General features: G+C 41.2%; 1 protein-coding gene across 2 annotated transcripts in view; it reads left to right on the top strand.

The window, feature by feature from the left end:
- The window catches only part of KIF25 (kinesin family member 25), a 38,380-nt gene extending 15,630 nt beyond the window's left edge, over positions 1-22,750 (top strand). For both annotated transcript variants that reach the window (XM_083434159.1, XM_083434158.1), the window contains 8 exons: positions 4,286-4,353; positions 7,450-7,524; positions 9,825-9,974; positions 12,586-12,762; positions 16,932-17,086; positions 17,653-17,856; positions 21,022-21,177; positions 22,471-22,750. In XM_083434159.1, coding sequence (XP_083290285.1) covers positions 4,286-4,353; positions 7,450-7,524; positions 9,825-9,974; positions 12,586-12,762; positions 16,932-17,086; positions 17,653-17,856; positions 21,022-21,177; positions 22,471-22,628 — 1,143 coding nt within the window. In that variant the 3' untranslated portion in view covers positions 22,629-22,750. The remainder of the gene's footprint in view (positions 1-4,285; positions 4,354-7,449; positions 7,525-9,824; positions 9,975-12,585; positions 12,763-16,931; positions 17,087-17,652; positions 17,857-21,021; positions 21,178-22,470) is intronic.
- Positions 22,751-23,943: the final 1,193 nt, after the last annotated feature.

The raw sequence follows: 23,943 nt of genomic DNA, 5'->3' as shown, positions 1-23,943 counted from the left end.
GCCAGAGGCTAGAAATACAGTGTCTAAAATGTAGCTGCCTACCAAGCCTTGCTTTCAAGTGCGTTAAAGGGAAGCTGGCTTAAATCCACCAAAGCAGGGGGGCTTGAGAGCTGAGCTGCAAAACCAGATGGCATTCCAATATTAATTAAGCCCATTACCAAGAAATAACATTTGAAAGGCATGGAGCTAAGATGGAGTTTTAAATTCAGGTTTTGCAGTAATTTTCTTGACTATTAGGGCTTTCCGTCAGATACTCTTCATTATTTACACTTCATGCAAGTGTGCAGCCAATTTTCCTTTTATGGTAGCATATAAAATGCAGCAAAAGAGCACATGAACATATGTAGCTGTGTTATATTTGCTCAGGCCTTCTGTCCACCTAGCCCGGTGCTGTCTGCCTGGCTTGGCAGCATCTGTTACAGGATTTCAGATTGCAATCTTTCCCATCATTTCTTTCTTCCTTTTGTGTAAGTGATGATGCTGGGGATTGATCTTGGGGTCGTCTGCAGGCAAAGCACCTTATCCACCACTGAGTTATGGTGCTTCCATGCATTAGATTTACTCTGTCCCCTATACAAACTAGGCATGTACTTGGATCCATTCAAACACAGGCTTAATGGGCTGTTTTGGAGGAGGGTGTTCTCCTCTTATGGTTTTTTAAAATAATAATACTTTGCATACTTCTGCAGACCTAAGGCTTTCCCAAAGCATGTTGATACTTCATGCTTGTCTCTCATTTTGACTCCAACCACCCCTGTTGACACTCATCACCTGAATTTGCTATTTATCTTATGGAAATCTTCTGTGCAAATGCTTGATTTTGAAGATTGCATTTTAGAATATGTGCTTTTGACATTGACCAAACGGAAGGTTCTGGGTTTTGATTCACAGAGTTCAATTCATCTAGAGTCTAGATTCTAGACCAACTGCTGAAATAAAACATGATAGCCTCTAGGGCTGAGCGATGTCTGGTTTATCACTAACTAAACATCACAATATATCACAATGTACCAATATATCATGATGTCTGAAATAAGATGGAACTATGTAGAGGCAAACAGTAGGACAGGGTGATATCTGGTTTTCAACTTTGTGATATATCACCAACTAAACATCACAATATACTGATATATCACAACGTCTTTAATATGGATGGAACTATGTAGAGGGGAGCAGGGTAATGTCCTGGCAACTGCTACTACATTTTTACTTACCTTTAACATATTGTTACAACTGTTATTTTATAGTAGAGTGCAACAGGGATGGCAAAAATCATGAGAGAAGCGATGACTGGCTTCACAGTTTTCCCATACAGTAGAACCTCGTGTTACGTACTCTCCTCCTTGTGAACGCTGTGGGTTACGAGCTCCGCTAACCCGGAAGTAGATGCCCCTTGTTGCGAACTTTGCTCTGGGATGTGAGCAGATGTCGCATGTGGCAGCAGCGGGAGGTGCCATTAGCGAAAGCGTGCCTCATGTCACAGCTTAAGAATGGACCTCCGGAACAAATTAAGTTAATAACCGGAGGTACCACTGTATTGCATTTTTTTTTACGTAGCGCGCACACACACTGTGATTCGCGATATACCACCATCTCAAATATTGTGAAACCGTTACCGTGATGTGGACCAATTTTCGATGATGTATTGATACATCTCCCAGCCCTAATAGCTTTCACCAAATACATACCTAGCAAATCCTTGACTAAGGAAGGAGATTTTTCAGTTAGAGTCAGGAACTAGCATCACTGGGACACATCCAGCACTTTGTTAGTTTGGACTCCTAATGGCATTTGCGTCTGAATCAGCAGAATGTAGATGAGGGCTGGTTTGGTATAGTGGTTAGTATTTTGGACCTAGGTTCAAATTCTCATTTAGCCATAACACTCATTGAGTGACTTTCAGCAAGTCACCCTTTCAGCCCAACCTACCTCCCAGATTGTTGAGAAGATAAAATAGAGGAGAAACTATATACACCATCCTGAGCTCCATGGGTGGGGGGAAGGTGTGATATAAATGCAATAAACAGATGCATAGGAGCTATAGCAATGGGACATGGCAAGCTGACCCTTTGGCTTGGCTTGCTCACCCACTCCTCTCCCTTAATGTGACCCTCCAACAAAGCTCGTTGCTATGTTCTCCATGCTACTAGAAAAGCATTATGAACCCATTGCTTCCATATTGTTTCCAGTTCTATCTTCTCTCTTTCTGGCACTTTCCTATATAACCCTCCAGTATTTCACTACTACTTCAGTTGAAAGGTTCATGGAGTCTAGTACTTGAACCCTAACAAATACCATCACTAATCCTGATACTAACTCACCTCTGGCATTAGCGAACTGCCATTGTAATGGCAATTGATTTATTGCAGAAATCAGACTGGGTATATCCCAGTGGGATTTGTCAAGCATTTGTAGAACTGCAATTGCTGCATGATTTCAAATGGAATGTAATTTGAAAACAACAGCGCTGGACCAAAATTACTTCAGATTTGGGGAGGCTTGAAAGCTGTCGAAAGACTGTGGTAAATAAAAAGTCTGTTTGTTTAGAGATTCTTGCCTTGAAATTTGCTAGAGGGGCAAGTGATCTCTTTTTTCACCCCCTTTGAGTCTTGTAAATCTTGGCTTGAGAACTATCACTTCAGTTCCAAGGCCTAAAAAAGGTTTTAGGTTTTTATTGCAAGTAAAGCACAGTATTTCATTTCACCGTTTTGAGTTCCTTCGCCCTTATAAAGCCTTGGAATCTTTTTCATATGGATGATTTTGGCTACTGGCATTGGAGGTATGAGAGCGTGGTTATTGCATGGCAACTGCTTGCTTTACTAATTGGTTTGAAATGTGAAATTGGTTTTATCAGTTTAAAAGAGCAGATGTTTGGCTTTCCTTTCCACTTTTTCTAGTTCATAACATTTACTTTGCAGTTCTACTTCTTGGTTTGCTAGTAACAGCCAACATACGTAGTTAATATTGCCACCTACCTGAGCCTTGAAGCAGATGGTGTGACTGCACTCATTATTTTCTGTAACCAAAATGTATCGTGTCAATCAAGCTTGGGATGGAAGAGGATGTTGGCAGTCTATCAAGTTGACTCGGCATATGCAGATAGGTCGGGAGATGTGTAGATGAAGAGTCTTCTACTGGTGGGTCAGGACACACTGCTGATCCACTAGTGATTTACTGTTTGGGTAAAAGATTGAAGTCTACTGATCTAGCCCATTCCATATGAGAGAGCATCATTGTTCGCGGCAAGGATGGAAAAGAGCTGGTTTCATACTGATAGTAAACTTGGAGGTCACAGAAACATGTGTGTGTTTTCATGTGGTATTTACAGTGCAATCTCATGCATGTTTACTCAGACATAACTTAGACATAACTCAGCACTTTAACTGGTATTGTGTGAATGTGACTCAATGGAAGTTCTAAGAATACGATGCCCAAGTGACAGCATGATGACTCAACTGCGATTACCTTGTTCAACATGCCAGCCAGCTAACTCATAGCATAATAATCTAGAGTCAAACTTACACTGCACAATTCAAAAATGTAGTTGGACTGGTCACATCTCTGTTAAAACAAGGACTGCCGTATCAGGACTGGAACTACAGCAGCATAGGGGAAGTGAGTTTAACACTTCCCTCCTGTGCCATTTTCAGCAATTAAAGTTACTCCCCTGTGCACGGCTTCTGTTGGTTGAGATGCTATATAATATAAGCAGTAGGACAAATACTTCCCCAAACAGCAGGTTTAATTCCATAGAATATAAGTCACAGAAGTGCCACGACAGCAATGCCTCTTACTTGAGGGGGTGCTCTTGTTTCTTGTTGTTGTCATCCCCACAACAAGTAGAAATGTATTTTCAGGCTTTCCTCTCTAATTGGCTTTCAAAAAAATTGCTTAGGATTAAACTGATAGATTCCACAACACAAATTCAAAAGTTTGGATGAAAGCCCCTGTCCTTTCTGAGTGCTGAAAGCATACTTTGGATATGGGTATAGATATTGGGCTATCTATTCATCTCTCTTGTTGCTATCCAGATTTCTGCTAGATGGACCAACTGCATACAGCTGTGTGTGTGGCAGCCCAAGTGCTCAGTTCACTGCACTCCCACCCCTCCAGATTGTGCCATTGAGGAACCATATATTAAAGGCAGGATATGGCTATGTGGTTTTTGCAGTTTGGAAGGTCTAAACATCCCACTTTGTGGTGAACCTTTAAGCATACATTTTCTTTTCGTTTAGACTTATATGATGTATATGTTTTAATTGTTACCACCCTTGTTTTCTGTTAGGAAACCGTCTTTGTAAAATGCAACCGTCCCGGTCATGCTTTGATAAACAAGACGTTCCAGTATGAAAGGTGGGTGGTCTTGAGAACCATTGTGGCTTTGACTAAAATATATATGATTTTTAATATGAGTTGATAATGGGACTCTTACTGTTCTGAAGACATCTTGCATTTGCTACTTCCTCATGAATCTTCAAGACTTACAACTATGAAACAAAATGAAATTCTGAATTCTCTCTGAAGGAAGAAATGTTTTATTCTTCTATTTTTGAAAAGTAGATTGTTGCCACTAGGGTTAATCTGGTGCTCAGATGAAGATTCCCTTCACATACATGCTGTTTCTCCATAATGTTTCCCCATGGAGCTATTACTATTGTAGTCACATAGGGGACAGTGATAATATGAGTGGATTTAGGGAACAGTGTGGCTTAAAATACCAATACAGTGGTACCTCGGGTCAAGTACTTAATTCGTTCTGGAGGCCCGTTCTTAACCTGAAGCACCACTTTAGCTAATGGGGCCTCCTGCTGCCGGAGCACAATTTCTGGTCTTATCCTGAAGCAAAGTTCTTAACCCGAGGTACTATTTCTGGGTTAGCGGAGTCTGTAACCTGAAGCGTATGTAACCCGAGGTACCACTGTAGATCGATGCATGGGGATAACAACAAAAGACACACATATTTTGGTATCTGCCCTCAGTTAATGGGTTAGAAATTGTTGTCCTATTCAGCTTATTTAGTGCTTTTTACCAGTGCTATTTACCAGTAAATAAATGTCTTCACACATTCTAAGTATTTCATTTTCTGATAACAACTGAAAAATATTACTATGCCAAATATTACTACAGCTGCCTTATATTCCTGTCACGGGTAGTGCCTCCCTGATCAGTTTGTATGGGTGAAGGACCCAGTTCTTTATATTTTAGTACAGGAGACTGTGTTACCAGTTCAAAATATTGTTACACGACGTTTCCGTGTGCTTTGGCACTCGTCATCATGTCCCATTGCTCCAAAAGTGGTTTAGTCATGCTGGCCACATGGCCTGGAAAGCTGTCTGTGGACAAACACTGGCTCCCTCAGCCTGAAAGTGAGATGAGCACCGCTACCCCATAGTCGCCTTTGACTGGACTAAACCATCCAGGAGTCTTTTACCCTTTTACCTTTACAGAACGTGCCATATGTGCAGCAGTGTGCGTTTAGTTCCTTCCCCACCACCCGCCCAAAAAGATGAAGGTTAGAATAGTAAATCCTTTCAAAGAATGTAGCTCTTGGAAGTGTGTTTTTCAGTGTCCCCACGCAGCTTATTCTTATAAGCAGAAGAGCATATGGTTCTTATGAACTTCAAATGTCTATTTTTTTAGCAGCTTTTTAGTGGAACTAATAAATGTCGAAATGCTTGGTTCTATTTCAGCAGGAAAAAAAGATACAGCTTTTCAGTATTTTATGTTTTTTTCAGATACTTTTATTAGTGGACAGTAAATAAAACAATAATGAAACAAACTAAAAACGGCTTTCAATGCTCAGGATCAAATTAACATTAAAGAGCATGTGGCTGGAAGAGGGAGGTAGACCAATGTCATTTTGCACGAGCAAGTCGCTTTGCGTTCATTAACTGGAGCAGGAAAGCAGATCTGAATTGTTCATTGACACAAAATGAAGCTAGTGTGCCTAATTACATCCCATTTAAACACCCATCAGACAGAACCGTAATGAAGCAAGTTCCATATCACCATGCAAGCATAACCCCTTAGAAAATGTACTGGTATTTAAGAAAGTAAAGTTTTATCCTGTGAATATTCTCAATAGTTTTGTGGGAAAACTTACCCCCATTAAATATTGCACCAACCCTAAAACACATACTGCTGCTGTGTCCTATTACTGAGAGTTTTAAGTGGCAATCACTCATTTGAACCCATGGCATTCCTAGCAGAGATCAGCTCTTGAAGACAGTGTTGTCTTCTTACCTTAGGCAGCTACCTAATAATGGCATGGTGTTAAGTTACCATTTTGTCTTTAGGGATGGGTGGCTGTCAGTTTAGGTTTCTCTCAAGTTTCTCATTTTTGCAGTATTAAGTTCAGTTCTCCACATCCGTTTGTAAGGGTTTTTTGGTTTTTTTAATCCTCATGAATTTTCAACAGCATTTTAGTACACATTTCTTCTAATAAGCACATTTTTGTAAGCACTTTTTCCTGATATATGCATATTTGCCAAGCAGTTTTCCCTAATAAAATGCATTTTGGGTTTTAGCTTTGTTAGTAAATGCATTCCATGTACACTTTACCCTTTGTACACATTTTTTGGCAGCAAAAGTCCATTGCAAAATTCAGAGGAGTGCCAATTTATAAAGTTGGCTGTGTTTCGGTTTGCTTATTGTTTGGGAAACTGTGGCATTAGATAGGTTCACACTGAAATGCAAACTGAATTAAATTTCTCCCCCATTCCTATTTGTCCCACTTCCTCATGAGCTCTGCAGCAAGCCTCTGACGTTGTGTTGGCCCATAATCTGAATCCACATCGGTCTGTTTCCAGTGTGGTGTGGCGACCATATGATATGAAGCAGCCATATGATATTCCACTTATTTCCCCACCATGGAAGGCAAGCCAGGTGTTGATGAATTCTGACTGATCCATATACATCATCTAGATTCTTGCAAAAGTGCCAACTTGGTCATAACTATGGTACCTAACTGTAGGCCTCCCTGCCCCCAGCCACAGAATTCCGTCCAAAATCTCAGCAAAGCCACCACAGCACAGATGTTAAAAATGAAGCTAGAATCCAAGTCATATGCTTCTGTGTGCAGACATTAAAATAAAAACAATGGGGGGGGGGACTGAATGAAAACATATCACAGCCTAGTCTGTGTCTCTAGAAATAGCTAGGATTTGACAAGGTCCTCCTTGGCAATGTCCAGAACACTTTAGACTCCTTGCATCTGGCTACTGGAATAGCATTGTGGCTCAACTCTGTTTAATTTCCTGATGTCTAAACCAGCTTAAGAGTAGGCGTGAGTAATTCCCTTCCATAGATCTTAGTGCTGCTGAAGAAATTGTTTCACAATATTGGAGATTTCAGTGAATAATGCTGCTCTGTTCTTTGTTCTTCTTTCTTCACTGCTAACATTCCCAGACCATTTTGCCACAATGACTGATTTGTATTTTACATCTACAGAGTTTACAGTGCTTCTGATTCTCAAGTGACAGTGTTTGCAGATGTAGCCCCTTTGCTAACATCTCTGTTGGATGGGTGAGTTGAAAAGGGAAGGGAAGTGCTTCTAACAGGGTATCAACAGTCTCAAAGATAGTCTGTTTCTTAAAGAGAGAGAGAGAGAACACAAAGGCGTAAACCCTACCAAGGAGTTAATGCACCTGCCACAAAAGTAGGGAGTCCTTCTTTTCTCCTAGACTTTGATATGGTACATTAAAACTATGATGAATTAAAGACCTTGAGAAGAAACAGCAAATCTGGTGTCTTGCTATAGGGATCCATAAGTTGCCTCTTTTAGGTCCATTTAGAAAACAACAGCACCATGTCCTAGAAGGGAGGGGAGGAGGTGTTAAATGTTCTTTCCAAACTTCCTACTACCAAGTTTTCTGCTAACTCCAGTGCAGTTCTGCACGCAGATTAGGGAAGCATCTTCCCCCTTAAGCCAGTTTCTGTTTAAAATAGGTTCCCTGAAACATGGCTTTTTTTCTTTGCTTCTCCCCGCTTCAAGCCATTCAGGAAATGTTCTGTTATTGGAAACAAAAGTACTTCATGCCTTTTCAGGACACACCATTTAAACAAAAGCAGATTGTTTGTCTGGAAAAGATGAGGTCCCTCTACCAGCCATGTTTTTGATCAATCTCCCATCTGGAACAGGCGCAGTGTTTTGACTTTGAGCTTGCTGCCTCTTCTGACCGTTTGTGGTATGAGCCATGAGTGATCTGTAACATCACCTTATGAGAAAGCTGGTGAACATTTCTGCACTAAAGGTGTAAGCGGGGGTGGGGGGAATTGTGTGGCTGATGCTGGATGTTTTAAATTTTGATAGTCACCTGGAACTAACCTGTTTGAAGTATAGTGAAATGGGATGTAGTTCTCTCCACATCTTAGATTAAATTCTGGATCCCTCTCTCTCAATAGGCGGTCATGATTCACAAACTGGTCCAAATGAACAACGGAGCATAAAAGGAGCCTACTATTTTCTTCTTCTTCAAGCAGTGCCTAGCCTTACTTTCAGAAAAGAGTTTGAATATGTGGTTTCTGCTTCCTGAGTTCACAATGCTGGATCTGCAATACCTTATAGATTCTTATCCCTTTCCCAGGACCAGATCCACACACTTTCTTTCCTCTGTACGATATACTAGCATCCTCCTCATCTCTCATTTTAAGGGGCTATCTGGAACACCGCCAGGAGATAACTTAAAAAGGCAAAATTATCTAAATTAAATGTTCAGCTGAGTTTTGCAATCTGGGTCAAAACAATGGGAAAAGGTGGAATCTTATATTGGGGCAGGGATGGCCTGTTAAATCTTGTGAGCTGTACAATACAGTTCTAGCTGTGCCATAAATGTTTTGCTCACAATGTCTGTTTCATTTGAAATGGTAAAAAACTGGTTTCAAAAGTTTATGAGGGATTGAGCAATGTAATGTTATGCCTCTCTCTCTCCCTTTCTCCCTCCCCCCGCTCTCTCTCTCTCACACACAGACACACATTCTAGCTATGTGAAAATCCTGGCTGCTAGGCATATCTAACTTCAAATGTACTGCTACTAGGCTTCCATTTAAAGAACAGGGAATGCTCCTGAGATTACAGAGAGCTCTTGAAAAGTATCCCTTCCCAGCAACACTGATCATCTTAAACTGGCCCATATCACGAGCTGAAAGCATCCGTCCAGATGATTCTGCAGAGTTCTGTGGCTGCTAAATTGTATTCCACAACTTGCCTCCATCAAAAGTAAACCATGGAGCAATGGATCCAAACTACAAGAAAGAAGATTCCACCTAAGCATTAGGAAGAACTTCCTGACAGTAAGAGCTGTTCGACAGTGGAATTTGCTGCCAAGGAGTGTGGTGGAGTCTCCTTCTTTGGAGGTCTTTAAGCAGAGGCTTGACAACCATATGTCAGGAGTGCTCTGATGGTGTTTCCTGCTTGGCAGGGGGTTGGACTCGATGGCCCTTGTGGTCTCTTCCAACTCTATGATTCTATGACTCTTGTTACAAAAGGAAACAGCCCTGTTCTGGAGCAATTGTCTGTCCTTGCTTCTCCCCTCCCTTGCTTCCCTCACCCCGCTCCCATTTTCCTGTTTTCTCCATAGAAGGGAAGGGAAAAAAGGATTTTGCCCATCCATTCCAAGTTGATTTCTTCTCCCCACTGTGGAATTTCCAGGAGGGGAGGAGGGAGGGAGAGAGAGCGTATATTGCAATGTTTTGGAATTAGCAAGTTGTGTGAACTTTTGTGTGAAGTTATTAGAAAACTGCAAAATGAATTTTCTTCTCAACAGTTTCCAGCTTCGATCAATAGTAGCTGTTGGCTTTGAGAACCTTGCTTTTCTTCTTTGCAGGTACAATGTATGCATTATGGCTTACGGACAGACTGGAAGCGGGAAAACACACACAATGTTGGGTCCACAGTCTGAGAGTAATTTCACTTTCTCCATGGAAGATGAGCAAGACTTAGGAATTATTCCTAGAGCTAGTGAAGAAGTATTCAGGTATGGATGACAGCAGATGACAGTGTTATATTTATTTATTTCATCTGTTTAGTCCATTTAGTATCTTCCTCTCAATTCAGAGTTTCTCAATGTGCAGTACAGCAGTTGCAGCCGGGGAGATGAGAAGCAGAAAAAAGCTAAATGCAGTCTTAATAGGTTCATCTCTCACACAGAGTGTTCCACAACTTCAGGAACATTATGGAGGATTCCTGCTCTCCTGTGGTCACCAAGCCAATGACTGGTGGATCTCAGTACTCTGAGTAATCCATGGAATGGAAAGACAAAAGGGTGGGACTTCATTTCCTGTGGCTTTTAATTTTAAATAATTATGAAAGCCCTTTTAGAAAATGCCAGAGTAGACATTTGAGCCAATCATCAATCTGCACAGATAAATCCGTTGACGGCAAATTCTTTCTATTTTCAGTGTACAAAATTAATTACAATTCTTATTTCAGAGTATTTCTGCACAAGCCCATCTCTGTTGCAATGTCTGATATTTCCCCTCCTTCCTCATTGTTCTTTGTGGTTCTCAGTCAGGGCTTTGTGCATTTACTGTACATATGTTCTTCCTTCTCTTACAATTATGAGGCTGTTCTTTGAATTTTTGGGGCAGGCTTATTTAAAAAATAAAAAAGCCAGATGTGCACACAGGAAGCCGCGTGCCCCTTCAGATATAGCCAGGAGCATGCAGGATTACTGGCAGTTAAAATGGAAATGAGTTTATGTCACTGAGGCCTGGTGAATCACGGCATTTGTGCATAAATAGGCTAAAATGTATGTTGAAAAGATAATGAGTTGCTTCCAGAGATCCACCAACAGAATAGATTTTGGTAGTTGTGCTGTGCTGTAAACTATTGCACAAGAGCTAGTAGAAGACTTTGCACAGCACAGACTTGGCTCAAGCATACAACTTGAGCTCTTGTGCAAGAGATTGCTCAATACCTTGTTGCTAACAGACCCCGTATAAAACTACACTAGTATACACCTTGAAAAAACCCCTTCTGCTCGAGCCAGTATGGTGTAGTGGTTAAGAGCGATAGACTCGTAATCTGGGGAACTGGGTTCGCGTCTCCGCTCCTCCACATGCAGCTGCTGGGTGACCTTGGGCTAGTCACACTTCCTTGAAGTCTCTCAGCCCCACTCACCTCACAGAGTGTTTGTTGTGGGGGAGGAAGGGAAAGGAGAATGTTAGCTGCTTTGAGACGCCATAGGGTAGTGATAAAGCGGGATATCAAATCCAAACTCTTCTTCTTCTTCTATTTCACTTACAAAAGGGCATGTAACCCAAGGGTATCCAACCCAATATGTTCTGATCAAAGTGAAGGTAATTGGTATCAAAAATCAGATTAACTGGACAGATTACAGCAAATTACATGGGCTACTGGTACTATAAAATACCATGCAGAAAATTGGTTAGTGTAAATATAACCTCATTTATCCTCACGGGATTCCTAAGAATGGTTTATTCTTGGTAATAAGTTCATTGTGAATATTCTCTTCTGGTTGTCCCATATGTGAAATGGAGAGGGGGCAGGGACTGAAAGAACTCTAAGCCACCATGCAGTCTGTTGTAGGGGCAAACAAGTAAAGTCTGTGGCACAGAAAGGTTGTGTTACATATCTAGTGGTTGTTTGATTTTTAAATGGTGTTTAGAGACACGGGGCTGTATCCAAATAAGTTCTAATTGGAGTAGACCCTTTGAAATTAATGGACCTAAGTGAGCCATGCCCATTAAGTGGATCTACTCTGAGTATGACTAACATGGGATACAGCCCATAATTTTTCAATCCCTTGCACATGTGCAGTAAGGCTTGCCTCTTTTACATCCATGTGCACCTAGGATGGATTTCCCGTACACAGGACAGTGCAACTTTGCTTGTCATCTGTTGCTTCACTGCCTGCCGTAGCCTGATGACCCACCAATGCCATTTGGAAATGGCTGAGAACAGGGGTGGAGGAAAGGGGTGCAGTGGGTGTGGTCTGCCCTGGGTGTCACCACTGAGGGGGGGGTGACAGAATGCCGGGCGGCACTCACTGTGCTGCCTGCAGTGTGCCCAAGCCACGCGTCTCTCCTAAGAGAGATGTGGTGGCTTGAGTGCGCACAGGCTCCGCGCTGCCCAAACAGTCCGCCTGCTCCCCCCCCCCCCCAGCTATAGGGTGGCTGAGTGGAAGGAGCCAGGCAGACTCTGGAGGCCCTGTGGTGCACCCCGCCCCTAGGGGCAGCTTGCCCCACCCCTGGGCGTGCCACCCCTGGCACCCAAACAGCTTCTTCCACCGCTGGCTGGGAACGTAAACATTAAAGATCTTGCAGTCGTTGTTGGCAGTGCTAATTTCATCAACAAATCTCTTTTCCTTTTCAAGTTCTACTTTTTGCACAGATATTGCAACTGTGGAGCCTGTGCAACTGAAGCGTATTGTCAACAGAGTTGTCCCAGTATATCGCAGCCACAGCATAATGGGCTGGGTTTCTCATGCATGCTCATGGTTAGGAGGTTTGGGGTATTTAGATAAGCGCTTAAGTCAGGCTTTTAATAGTCCCCTAGATCACAAGCCTAGTTTATTCAGGGTTTTGTTTCAGTCACTAAAGCTCCCCCCCCCCCTCCTTTTTCAGACTCCTTTCAGAAAAGCCGCTAGGAAGCCATTGGGTTGAGGTTTCTGTTGTGGAAGTATATAATAATGAAGTTTTTGATCTTCTGGCCAAAGACAGCTATGGAAGAATGAGTGGTGTCAAAAGGGACATAATCACAAATAAGGAAGGAAAAAGTGATATCCCACTTCTTACCCATGAGTGAGTACTCTTGTGCATCTGTGACCAAGAAGTCATGCAGCCTGTGTCGGTGACAAAAAATGCTAATCTGTATGACATTGTTAAGATCAACTTGCTTTTCATACTCATTTGTTACTCGTTAGCATCACTGCAATATGACTATTTCTGACCGCGCGTGTGTGTGTGTGTGTGTGTGTGTGTGAAGACATATTTTCTGAATGTTCCCCCACCTGGGGATCTCTTGCCAGCTAATGTTTTTCAGGATTTGGAGTGTCTCAATCTTATTTGCTCTCTAGGCGGGGAGGGGAGGGGAACATATTGTAACTTTGCCTATACTTGGAAATTCATTATAGTTGAAAGCAGGAAAGGGTTTCAGGGTTTTGTTTTGTTTTGTTGCTTTGAAAACAGTTTCAGATGGTAAAATTCCACAGAAAACCATAACTGTTTTTATTCCCAGTGGAAATGTGATTTTCCCCCTCTCTTCTTAAACTCCTGTAGTCACAATACACAACACAAGCATTTCATATGCTTTTTGGGGGGGAGGGGGGGAGGCCTAGAAGGCAGACACAACAGACCTTTTATTTCCTTCATAAACTATAATATACTACACCCACAAAAGAGATAATTTAAGACAGTATTTTTGTCTGTGGGTTTCACTAACATAAGCAAACCACTCAAGCTTTGTTTATGTGGTTCTGTATTATTGCCAAAAATCCTTGATTAAAAATACACCAAATGTGCTGGAGGGTTGAGCAGACATAATTCCCTCCGTTTGGTTTTGTATTCTGCATAAATTGATCACCCCACAGAAAATTGGGGACCACTGACAAAAAATTTTAATGGCTCTTTCTGCAATCAGGGATCTGAACGTTTCTGAAGTCTAATATTCTGGTTCAGTGGATTTTCTTCATAATGTTTATACCTAAGGACAAAAAGTTTAGGATTCAGTGTAATAAAAACCAATTTTAAAACAATAAATTCATGATTTATTTGGAAGGAGAACGGGGAAATCAGACTTTGTAGAGTTGGAAGGGACCCCAAGGTAACAGCTGAGCAGACCAAGTTATCACAATATTGAGAAAGCATAGCTGTTGTCATCAACTAATACCATAATTTCTAGTGCCTGGTCACATGCTACATTTTTACTGCTTGGTTTGCTCTGCCAAGAGATAACTCTTACATTTATTTCTTATTGGCTGAAAGGGTCTGACTTGATTTGAATGATCATATTTTGGCTTATTAAACTGAGATCTGCTCAACCCTTTGGTTATGCATGGAGCCCCTTCACTCAAGCCATGTTTAAACCAAGAACCCTCTAATCAACCAAACCATGGCTTCCTACTTTGGAAAAAGGCAGGCTATTATACCAACTTCAAGCTGTGGCTTAATATTTTAGTTTGTTCTGAAGCTGGGAACCATCATTTCCTAATTAAGATGAAACAGGAAACTGGTTAATTAGAGGCTTTTTGATCTAATCTGGTTCCTGGCAAAGGGAATAGTTCAAAAGCTCCTCTTGCATATTTCAGCTAAATAAGCTAAGATATGGTCATCCAAACATGGTCAGGGGCTAATCACTGACTACAGAATTCACTAAAAGAATCTATACAGTGACTGTAGCCTATATTTTGTGTATTATGAGGAAAGATGGTAGTTGCCATTGATAAAACTAATTTACCAAAGTAATAGATTCCCAAAGTCTTATTTATCATCTTTCTCACCAAATTGACCTACCCCAGTTCCACACAGCCATAGGTCAATTAACTAAAGTATTCAACTTCTGTGATCCTCCTACAATCCATTGCCCATGCTTTCTCTGCAAGAAATTCATGGCTTGTATTTGAAACCTTGAGGCCTGTAGTATCACTCTTGAGTCATCCTTATCCTGCGATTTAGCGAGGGAGAAATCAGCTGCAAGCTGGAATATGTGTCATGTGGTAGAAAACTGGCAAGCATAAGATCCCCTTTTTCTTCCCATTGTTTGGGAGGCTTTGCTTTTATTGCAGTTTTTTTATTATGCAGTTTTTAGAAATTTCAGGGAAGAGTAAGCTCCTTTTATAGAAACGTTTATGTGTCCAAGACACACACTCTCTCTATATATTTATATACTCCATCCTGCTAGATGTATAAAAATGTGTCTTAAATTCAATGCATTTAGGGAAAACATTAATAAACACATAATATTAAGTATTTATACAAAAAAAAGCTGGAAAATGAAAGACAAATCAAAACAAAATAAGGGAACCATGGTGATTGGCCACCCTTACTCTAAAGAGTCGAAAGTAAGTTATGGGGGTTTTGAGTAGTGTTTCATCTATAGCCAAGGAAGAATGGTTGTGCTTTTCCTTCGGAGACATTGCACACTGGGAATTTGCTCTTGAAACCTTCTGGCACATAGGCTACCATACTGGTTACATTCTCCTAACCTGATTATAGAAATAGCATGTTGATATCTGGTGGGAACCAAAGGTGCTGTTCGTTTTTTTTGGCTATGCAAAGCAGGTGGGTGCTTTTCTTTGCGTTTAGCCTTTGAGTACATTCCCTCTGAGCGAACGTTTGCCACCATGGTGAAAGGGAGCTGCCTTTGAAATAAGAGCCAGTTCTTTCTTTTATAGATTGAGCAATCTGTAATGCCAATCAATGGGTATTGAGTCCCATTTGACTCCCATGTGGACCCAGAATGTAACTCCTCAGAAACTAAACTTGAGGCCGTCTCCCACCCCCATGCGGCAGATGCTTTTCATGCTGTCTTCAAGCTGCTGGTTTTGCATGCAGGCAACTGTATGCAGCACCCTTAAACTGAAGTGTCTGAGAGTTGAAGGGAGAGGCACCTCCTCCTCCAGAAATGAAAATAGGACACTGACTTCCTCAGAGGAGGGTCTTCCTCCCGTCTTCCTTCCCTTGAGAAAAAATGAAATTCTGTTAAAAACATAGAATTTCTCTTTCTAAATGTTGGTGTGCTGTCGGTTTCTCAATGACATTTCTTCCTTCTTGGGTATTATTAGGTATTCAGATGATATTTGGGACATATGAATAGCTAAGTCTCACTACATAGGGAAAAAAAATAAAAGAATTCCTTCCAGTAGCACCTTAGAGACCAACTAAGTTTGTTATTCGTATAAGCTTTCATGTGCATGTACACTTCTTCAGATACCATGCACATGAAAGCTCATGCCAATAGCAAACTTAGTTGGTCTCTAAGGTGCTACTGGAAGGAATTATTTCATTTTGTTTCGACTACGGCAGACCAACACGACTACCTACCTGTAACTAGTACTTAGGAAAAATTAGTTTAGGAAACAAATCTAACTAAGGCGAAGTCAGAAAAAGTGATGAGAAGAATCTGACCAGTTTTATTTGGGTTGGCATCCATGACAGAAGAGTGATGCTCTCTCTAGACTGAGATGCTAGTTTGTAGCTGGCAACACATCATACAATATTATATTTTTTTAACAGCCGACAGTCTCCATATAATTAGGTTGTTTCACGATTCCTGTTAAACCCTGCATTTCAGTTGGAGGTGCTGTGCATAATTCAAAGCAGGGAGGAAACAAGATGAACCGCACACTGCAATTGTTTTTGCATGTTTAGCGACGTCTGTTTCACCTTTAATCTCTCTCTGTGCCAGGTTCCCAGGACGAACAGAAATCCTGAGATTTCTTTTGAATGCATACATTCATTCATCTTAGATTCAGAAATGGTTTTTTTGTGTGGCATGTTCTTCCTTTTGAGCTTCTCAGATCTGGATTTCCTCATCCTGTTCTTGGTTAAATTAAATGAATCCTCTTGCAGGAATGTCCTCAGAATTTGTGTTGCAAAAGATGGTTCCACTGTTATTAATCTAAATCACAGTTGTACAAAACTATAGTGTCTTGATGGACAATGAAAGTATTCAAGATTGACACCTAAAACTGTCAAAATGTTATTCAGAGTTACCCAGATGTTGTTTATCATTGACCATGTTAAATCAAAGCATCAAGGTATAAAATTGACCCCTGTATCTTAATAACTTAGTTGTTTTACAAATGCACCATATAAAATATGCAGTTTTAGTACAGATGCTTTAGGTGGTGGTGGGGAAATGGAAACAATATTTAGGACAATATGAGGCTCCTGGGGAAGTGAGCAGATCTGTACTCATGCTTAAATTGCAGCATTTTTAAAAATCCTGCAAAAATGTTTTGTTTTGTAAGGCCTGTTGAAGATGCTGTGGAGTTTTTGGAACTAGTTAATAAGGGCTTACAACTGAGAGTCAAACACCCGACACTTGTCCATGCTCATTCCTCGCGTTCTCATCTTGTGATAACCTTGACAGTAACCACAAAGGCTGACTCAGAGGATAACTTGGGTAAGTTGCCTGTTTCTAGAATACCTCTAGGATTGTCATGGAAGCCACTACCAAACAAAGTATTTGCTTTGCTTTTACTTCATATCTAGCCTTTCAACCAGATCAGAAATGTAATTGGCTAGTCTGCTTTAATGCTGACATTGAATTCCAATCTGAAACTCGCTGCAACCATTTCCTATTATTTAAATTCAAGCTGGAGAAAAACCTGAGAGCCACTGGTTAGGAGAAATTCTGGGACTAACATGTGGGTGCTCCTTCCTAGCTATACACTACATTGTATAGTGTACATCTCATGACTCCTGCTTTTCCAGTTTTAAGTTAGGTTTATTAAATTTATTCCCCTCCTCTTCTAGTCAAACGCCTAGACAGCTCATTTCTATAGAATTCCATCACAAAAATTGAACTATAATAAAATAATATTATAAACTGTTATAATTACTGGATCCACCCTTAGTCCTAACCCAGAAACTGAACTGAACAGATTCCCCACCCCTCCTGCATGTCTTACTTTGCTTCTGTGGGGTCAGAAATAAACTTTTCTCATTATTTTTCTTTCCTTCACCCAGCAACTCCTTGGGCAGGTGACCGTTCGAGTCCAAAGATGGGTAGAAAACATTTCCTCACTTCTCCTTGCTCAGTGAAAGATGACAAGCCCTCCCTTCCTTCTAGAGCTTCTTCTCCGACGCTGTTTTTCAATGAATCTACAGAAAAACTTAAGCGAATGAGAACGAAACTGCAGCTGGTGGATTTGGCTGGCAGTGAATGTGCTGGTAAAGTAGCCTTTGGGACAAAACATTTCCACACTTGTGAAGGTGGAAACCTACCTTGGGATCGGTTTGCATTGAGTAAATTTAGCTAGTTCATGTAGAAGCTGTGGACAACATATTGCGCTCCAAGGACCACATCTGAAATGGATCTGGTTAAACTGTTACTGTCAGGTCCGTGTGCCTGTTGAGTGTGGACTGGTTACTTGAGATCCATAAAGTGCTTAGCCTGCAAAGAGCAGCTACAGAGCTCCCAAGCAGGGCTCCAAAACTTTATTGACATACCTTCAAGGTTTTATTTAGTTACAATCTTTCTGATCTTTTGCTGAATTACCGTTGTGTTTTGGTGCATCCCATATCACACCAGAGTCATCCATTTGCCTTTTAACTCCTCCTCTTTCATTTTTCCTAGAATTCACTGATGCCCTCTTTCCTGATCTTTAAAAGCTGGTCTGGGTAGAGGCCCTAGTACCAAATCTTCCTTGAGTGCTCCCCACCCCTCCTAAATTGAGTATTTAGTTAGTAATTTACCAAATACCAGTGACGTGTTGCATGAAAATTTGTAGCAGTTTCTGTCTCTAGAGGAAGTGTTTTGTATTCAAACAATGGAGGAGGAAATAATCCATTTTTAAGATGGATTCTCCCCTCTCCATGGACTTCAAGGCATCTTTGAAGCTTTGCCCCCAACACCAATAAGCTAATTGACACTGAAATCGCATATTCAGAAGATGTTGCTCTTAGCACTGTTCAACTGACAGGTGTCAGTCACCTGATATCATTATGGCATCAGGTGATGGGTGCCACCACACACCTGTCAGATTTGATCCTCGGATCAGCTAAGTATCTCGCCCACAGTCAGATTCAGTTCCCAACCCCTGCAATACAATGAGCTTTCTTGGGTAGTTTTGGAGCAAAGTGGCATTTACTTTGTCCATTAGCAATAATGCACGCCATATACTCTTTGAAAAGAGATGCTGCAGGCATCCTCACTTTTGACTTTCAGGCATCTTTCAAAAACTTTCTAGTGCCAAAAGGCCTTAGCAGAAGAAGAAGAAGAAGAAGAGTTTGGATTTGATATCCCACCTTTCACTCCCCTTCAGGAGTCTCAAAGCGGCCAACATTCTCCTTTCCCTTCCTCCCCCACAACAAACACTCTGTGAGGTGAGTGGGGCTGAGAGACTTCAGAGAAGTGTGACTGGCCCAAGGTCACCCAGCAGCTGCATGTGGAGGAGCGGGGAATCGAACCCAGTTCCCCAGATTACGAGACTACCGCTCTTAACCACTACACCACACTGGCTCTTGTTGTTGTTGTTGTTTAAAAAAGAGTAGCCATTAATTTTAATTTTTTATCGGTGTTGCATTATACTGTTGTTTCGCCTAAATTTAAAGCCCAGCTCCTGACCGTCACTGATCTTGGAGCATAAGCAAAGGGGGCACTCGGTGACATAGCTGTTAAGAGGGGCCTGAATTCCCCAGTTCCTCTCCTACCTTGATGCACAGTCACAGTTCAGCACAAAGTTTGTCCAGGCTGCTGCTTAATAGGTATTTAGCGGGTGCTAAACCACCTAGGAATGCCTGCAATTTAAAGCTCACAAATGATTTAAATACATCATTTGTCCAGATCAACATAATTCAGTGTGGCTTCTTCAGCCTCCTTATGAAAAACAATACCAGGAGGGATCTTGATGCATCCTGTAAGCAATTTCCTGTTTTCTTTGGCTCCCTCCCCCCTCCCCCCCTGCTTTCTTCCTCTTCAAACGCAGTCCTTTCAGAAACCTGATTATTTATTTCCTAAAGGACAAGCTTCCTTACCAAGAAAAGCCTCTCAGTCAAATGCAACATTCCAGAAATAATGTTTTGAAAACTGAACCTATGTTATGAAAGAGCTCTTTACGTTGCTGCCAAGAGTTCTTTTCACTGGTCACATTTTTTAAAAAAACAACTATTAAAAGATACACATATTATTTGTTGTGGGTGTTAAAGCTTTCTTCTATTCCCCCCCCCCCTTTTAGCCAATATACAGTTGAGCAATCCTGTGATGTTTCCACTGCTTCTTGAGGGCAACCATTTGTTGGTCTGTTCTTTTGAAAGACCAGATCTCCAGGTGGCCCCACTCGGCATCATTAATGAACTGCAGTGATTATCGCCAATTTGTCTCCGCTAATATTTTACATAATAAATAGGTTAACACCCCAATCCTAAGAATGTTTATTCAAAATTAAATCCATCTGTGTTCAGTGGGACTCACTCCCAAGTAAATGGGTTTAGAACTAAACTCTGCTCAATTTCCCCAGGAGCGCTGCTGGAGCACGATTTCTGTTCTCATCCAAGGTACTATTTCTGGGTTAGTGGAGTCTGTAACCTGAAGCGTATGTAACCCAAGGTACAACTGTAACCCAAGGTACCACTGTATTTAATTTTAATGGGTCATCATCAACAACTTTTGAGACTGGTATATATGTCTTATCAGAGTCAACATTGGTTTATTATTTATTTAAGATGTATACATGACACTTTTCAGGTGAACATCATAAGGCGACTTATAAAAAAGCGTTTAAAAATATTAATTAAAATTTCATAATAAAACAGCAAAAAAATGCAATGACTACAAAACCTTTTTTTAAAAAAAGAAGGGAAAGTTTATTGATTTGTAGTGTATTTTTTGAAAGCTAGATCTCCTTCAGAAGGGGAGGGAAAGACCTCGGCAGAAACACTATAAGCTAGATTAGGCTTCCTCAAACTCGTCTCTCCAGATGTTTTTGACCTACAGCTCCCATGATCCCTAGCTAGCAGGACCAGTGGTCAGGTATGATGGGAATTGTAGTCTCAAAACATCTGGAGGGCCGAGTTTGAGGAAGTCTGAGCTAGATGGTGAGTGGCTCTCTAAGCTTGTCTGTCTTTTCTTTCCATATCTGTAATTCCTCCCCTCAGGAAAAATGGTCCTAAGGTATCCCTGTAGGTTGTGGGAGGGAAAGGTCAATTCAGCTGAAACAGGTTTTGTTTTATTTTAAGTGGGTTTGTCCCATGTCATCAGTGCCAACTTTCACCCCTTGTGAATGTATTAAAATAAAATGAGAACCTCTGTATGAGAAGTGTACTGCATATCCAGGTGTCTGGAAGCATGGAGTTGTGCTCGTTCTCACTGCTCTATTTTCTTTTCCTGTGCACTAGGTATGTCTGGTGTGACCGGGTCAATCCTGAGAGAGACATCCTTCATTAACCGCAGCTTGTCTGCTTTGGCCGATGTGCTTGGAGCCATATCAGAACAGCGCTCTCATGTGCCATATCGAAACAGCAAACTTACCCACTTACTTCAGGATTCCATAGGTGAGGAGAGCTGGCCTGCGTTCAGGCTTTCTTCCATTCAGATTGAAATTCATCTGTGTGAGATATTTCTCACCTTGATCTTAAATTCAAGAAACCCAGATGGTGATAAAACAGGATGCTGAGTCAGAAGTCTTCTGGCTTTGGGGTGTGCTTCCCCCCCTGCTTAAGCATGACTCTTCAACTTTGGCAGCTATGCAGCAAGCATGCATTTAATAGGTAAAGATTTGTCCACCATTGCATTGCAATGAGGAGAAAAGCTGCACCTGTTGAAGGTTTACCTGTTTGGTACCTACTAAAGACATGGAAGCCTTTCCACACATGCCAAAAATTAGCATATGCATATTCTATCTATTTGGCTGGTTCTTTATCTTGTGCACAAGCCCTTAATTAGGCAAAAGAAGTTGAACTGAGAAAAGGACTGAAGTATACTCAGGTTGAAACAAGCCCAAAACAGTGCTTGTGTGAACTGAGATGTGCATGTGTAACCACCTTTCATTACTAGGCATATATGTTTTTTCTATCCTGCTCCTGGAAAATGTGAAATTATGAATAAATTTATAATTTCATGAGGTGAGAACACAATGAAAAGCGTCCTCTCAAATTTAAAATGTGATTATCAGGAAACCTGGGTTCACTCAAACTTTTGAAAGAGTGTCGCCTTTGGCATGCTCCTTAAATCCAGCAAAGTTTTTAATTTAACTTTATACTTAAGCTGCTATTTCCCCTGCCCACACCATTTGTGAGACCAGCCTTATTAAAAGACACAACCCAGCAATTTCCACTAGGTCTATGTCTTCCATTACGAGGCCCCTGGAATTTAATCTTTGCACTCTGATTCGGAGGTGTACAATTTTCTCACAAACCTTACTATCTCTTCTGCCAACACTCCCCTGCAGATGCAGACACCTACAAATACAGTCATATAGATATGAAAGAGCTGCCTTTGTTTCTTCATACGCCAATATTGTTCTGCCCCTGGAATCTTCTTCCTCAAAGGCAGTCGTTTTCTGTGCATGCCATTGTGGCTGGCCTGCTAGCCATTTCAGTCATCTTCCAACTAGAAACACGTAAAAATAAAAGGGTGGGTGCACTTCTTACATTGGGATTCACATAGATAATCATGCCAGAGTTAGATTATGGCCTTGCACAGCAGCTTACTTAAAATTAGTGTTTATTTAGCCCTTCCAACCCTACCCTAAATAAATGCTTTGCCTTGTGAAATGGACAAGATTCACTTTGCAATTTATTGGAAAAAAAATCTGTGAATATGTATGTCTTGTTTGTTCTTCTTAGGGGGCGATGCGAAGTTGCTGGTGGTGCTGTGTGTCTCCCCCAGCCAAAAGTATATCACAGAGTCACTGCAAACCCTGGGGTTCGGATCTCGCGCACGGCAAGTTCAGAGAGGGCACGCAAAGAAAAGAAACCAACCAGCGCTGAGCAAGTCCAAATAAGAAACACGACTCCTGTGGATTGAAGCATTATTAATGAGTTCCTCAGACTGAAATGTATCTTGTTGTCATAAAGCTGAAAACTGCCAGTTAAAATAAGCACTCCATATTGGCAAGCCCTAAAATTGCTTGGCAGTGTGTCTTTGTTCCAAGAATAATTGCATGAGTTAACAAACAGCTACCACTAAGGGTAGATGAGCATGTCTATCATTCCTTTTTGGGAGAGCAGTGGGATGATAATGTTTTACAAGGCAAATCATTTTGGAATAGCAAAACAAGGGCAGAACCCCCCATGGCTGAAATCTCTGTTACTTAGTGCTGCTAGCTAACAGAGCAGAGCGACAAGAGAATGCCAGACACATTGCGGTGCACAGTGGGTGGCATCTACCATGAAGAATTCAATCAGGCTAGCTGCTACAACTCCTAGATCTCTTTCTTGCTCAGTCACTTCCCGTTTGGACCCCAAATGTATATATGTGAAGTTGGGATTTTTTGTCCCTGTGTACAACACTTGACAATTGCTTATGCTGAATCACACCTGCCATTCTAATTACAATTCACCCAGGTTGGAGATATCCTTTTGAAGCTCCTCACAATCTCTTTTTGTTTTAAACACCCCAAACAGATTGATATTAGCAGCAAACTTGGTTACTTCACTGCTCACTGCCAACGCAAGTAAGGAAATCTGTTGTGTAATTTCCCTTGGCAGTGAGCACAGGGGAGTAAACATTTGCTTGGATATTTTTATTAAGGAGAAAACACTTAATTAAAATTCAGCTTCAGAAGAGAGAATATTCCTGCTCAGAGCTTTACAACATATCAGAGTCTCAAGTGATTTTTTAAAATATTTTGGTCACAAAATAAATTGGCTGTAATTTCCTCATGTCTAATTTCCTTAATCTGATTTAAGGATACTGTGACATCTTGGATAATAAGGACATTGTTGCTGAGTTGCCACAAGGGGCTAGTCCAGGGATGAGGAAACTCGGGCCCCTCCAGACCTCGCTGTATGACCTCTGGGAGGTTTCCCAGGTCATGTTTTTTGTTTGCTTGCTTGCTTAAATTTCTATCCTGCTCTTCTTCCAAGAATCACAGGGTAGTTTACAATATAAAAACACAAAAATACATAACATGGTAGTCAGCAAAAACAATAACAACCACACCACCTTTTAGTGTGTGTGTGTGTGTGTGTGTGTGTGTGTAGCTGTAATGTGTACTGTGCAAAGGTAAAAGTTACATCCATTGTTATGTCCACTTTTGCATCTGGCTCTTCCCACCATTGTTATGCGGTTCTCTACCCCTGGGACGCAGGTGGCGC

Source organism: Podarcis tiliguerta (genome assembly GCF_965153285.1).
Source record: "Podarcis tiliguerta genome assembly, chromosome: 3".
NCBI lineage: Eukaryota > Metazoa > Chordata > Lepidosauria > Squamata > Lacertidae > Podarcis > Podarcis tiliguerta.
This window is presented reverse-complemented; position numbering and strand designations above follow the sequence as displayed.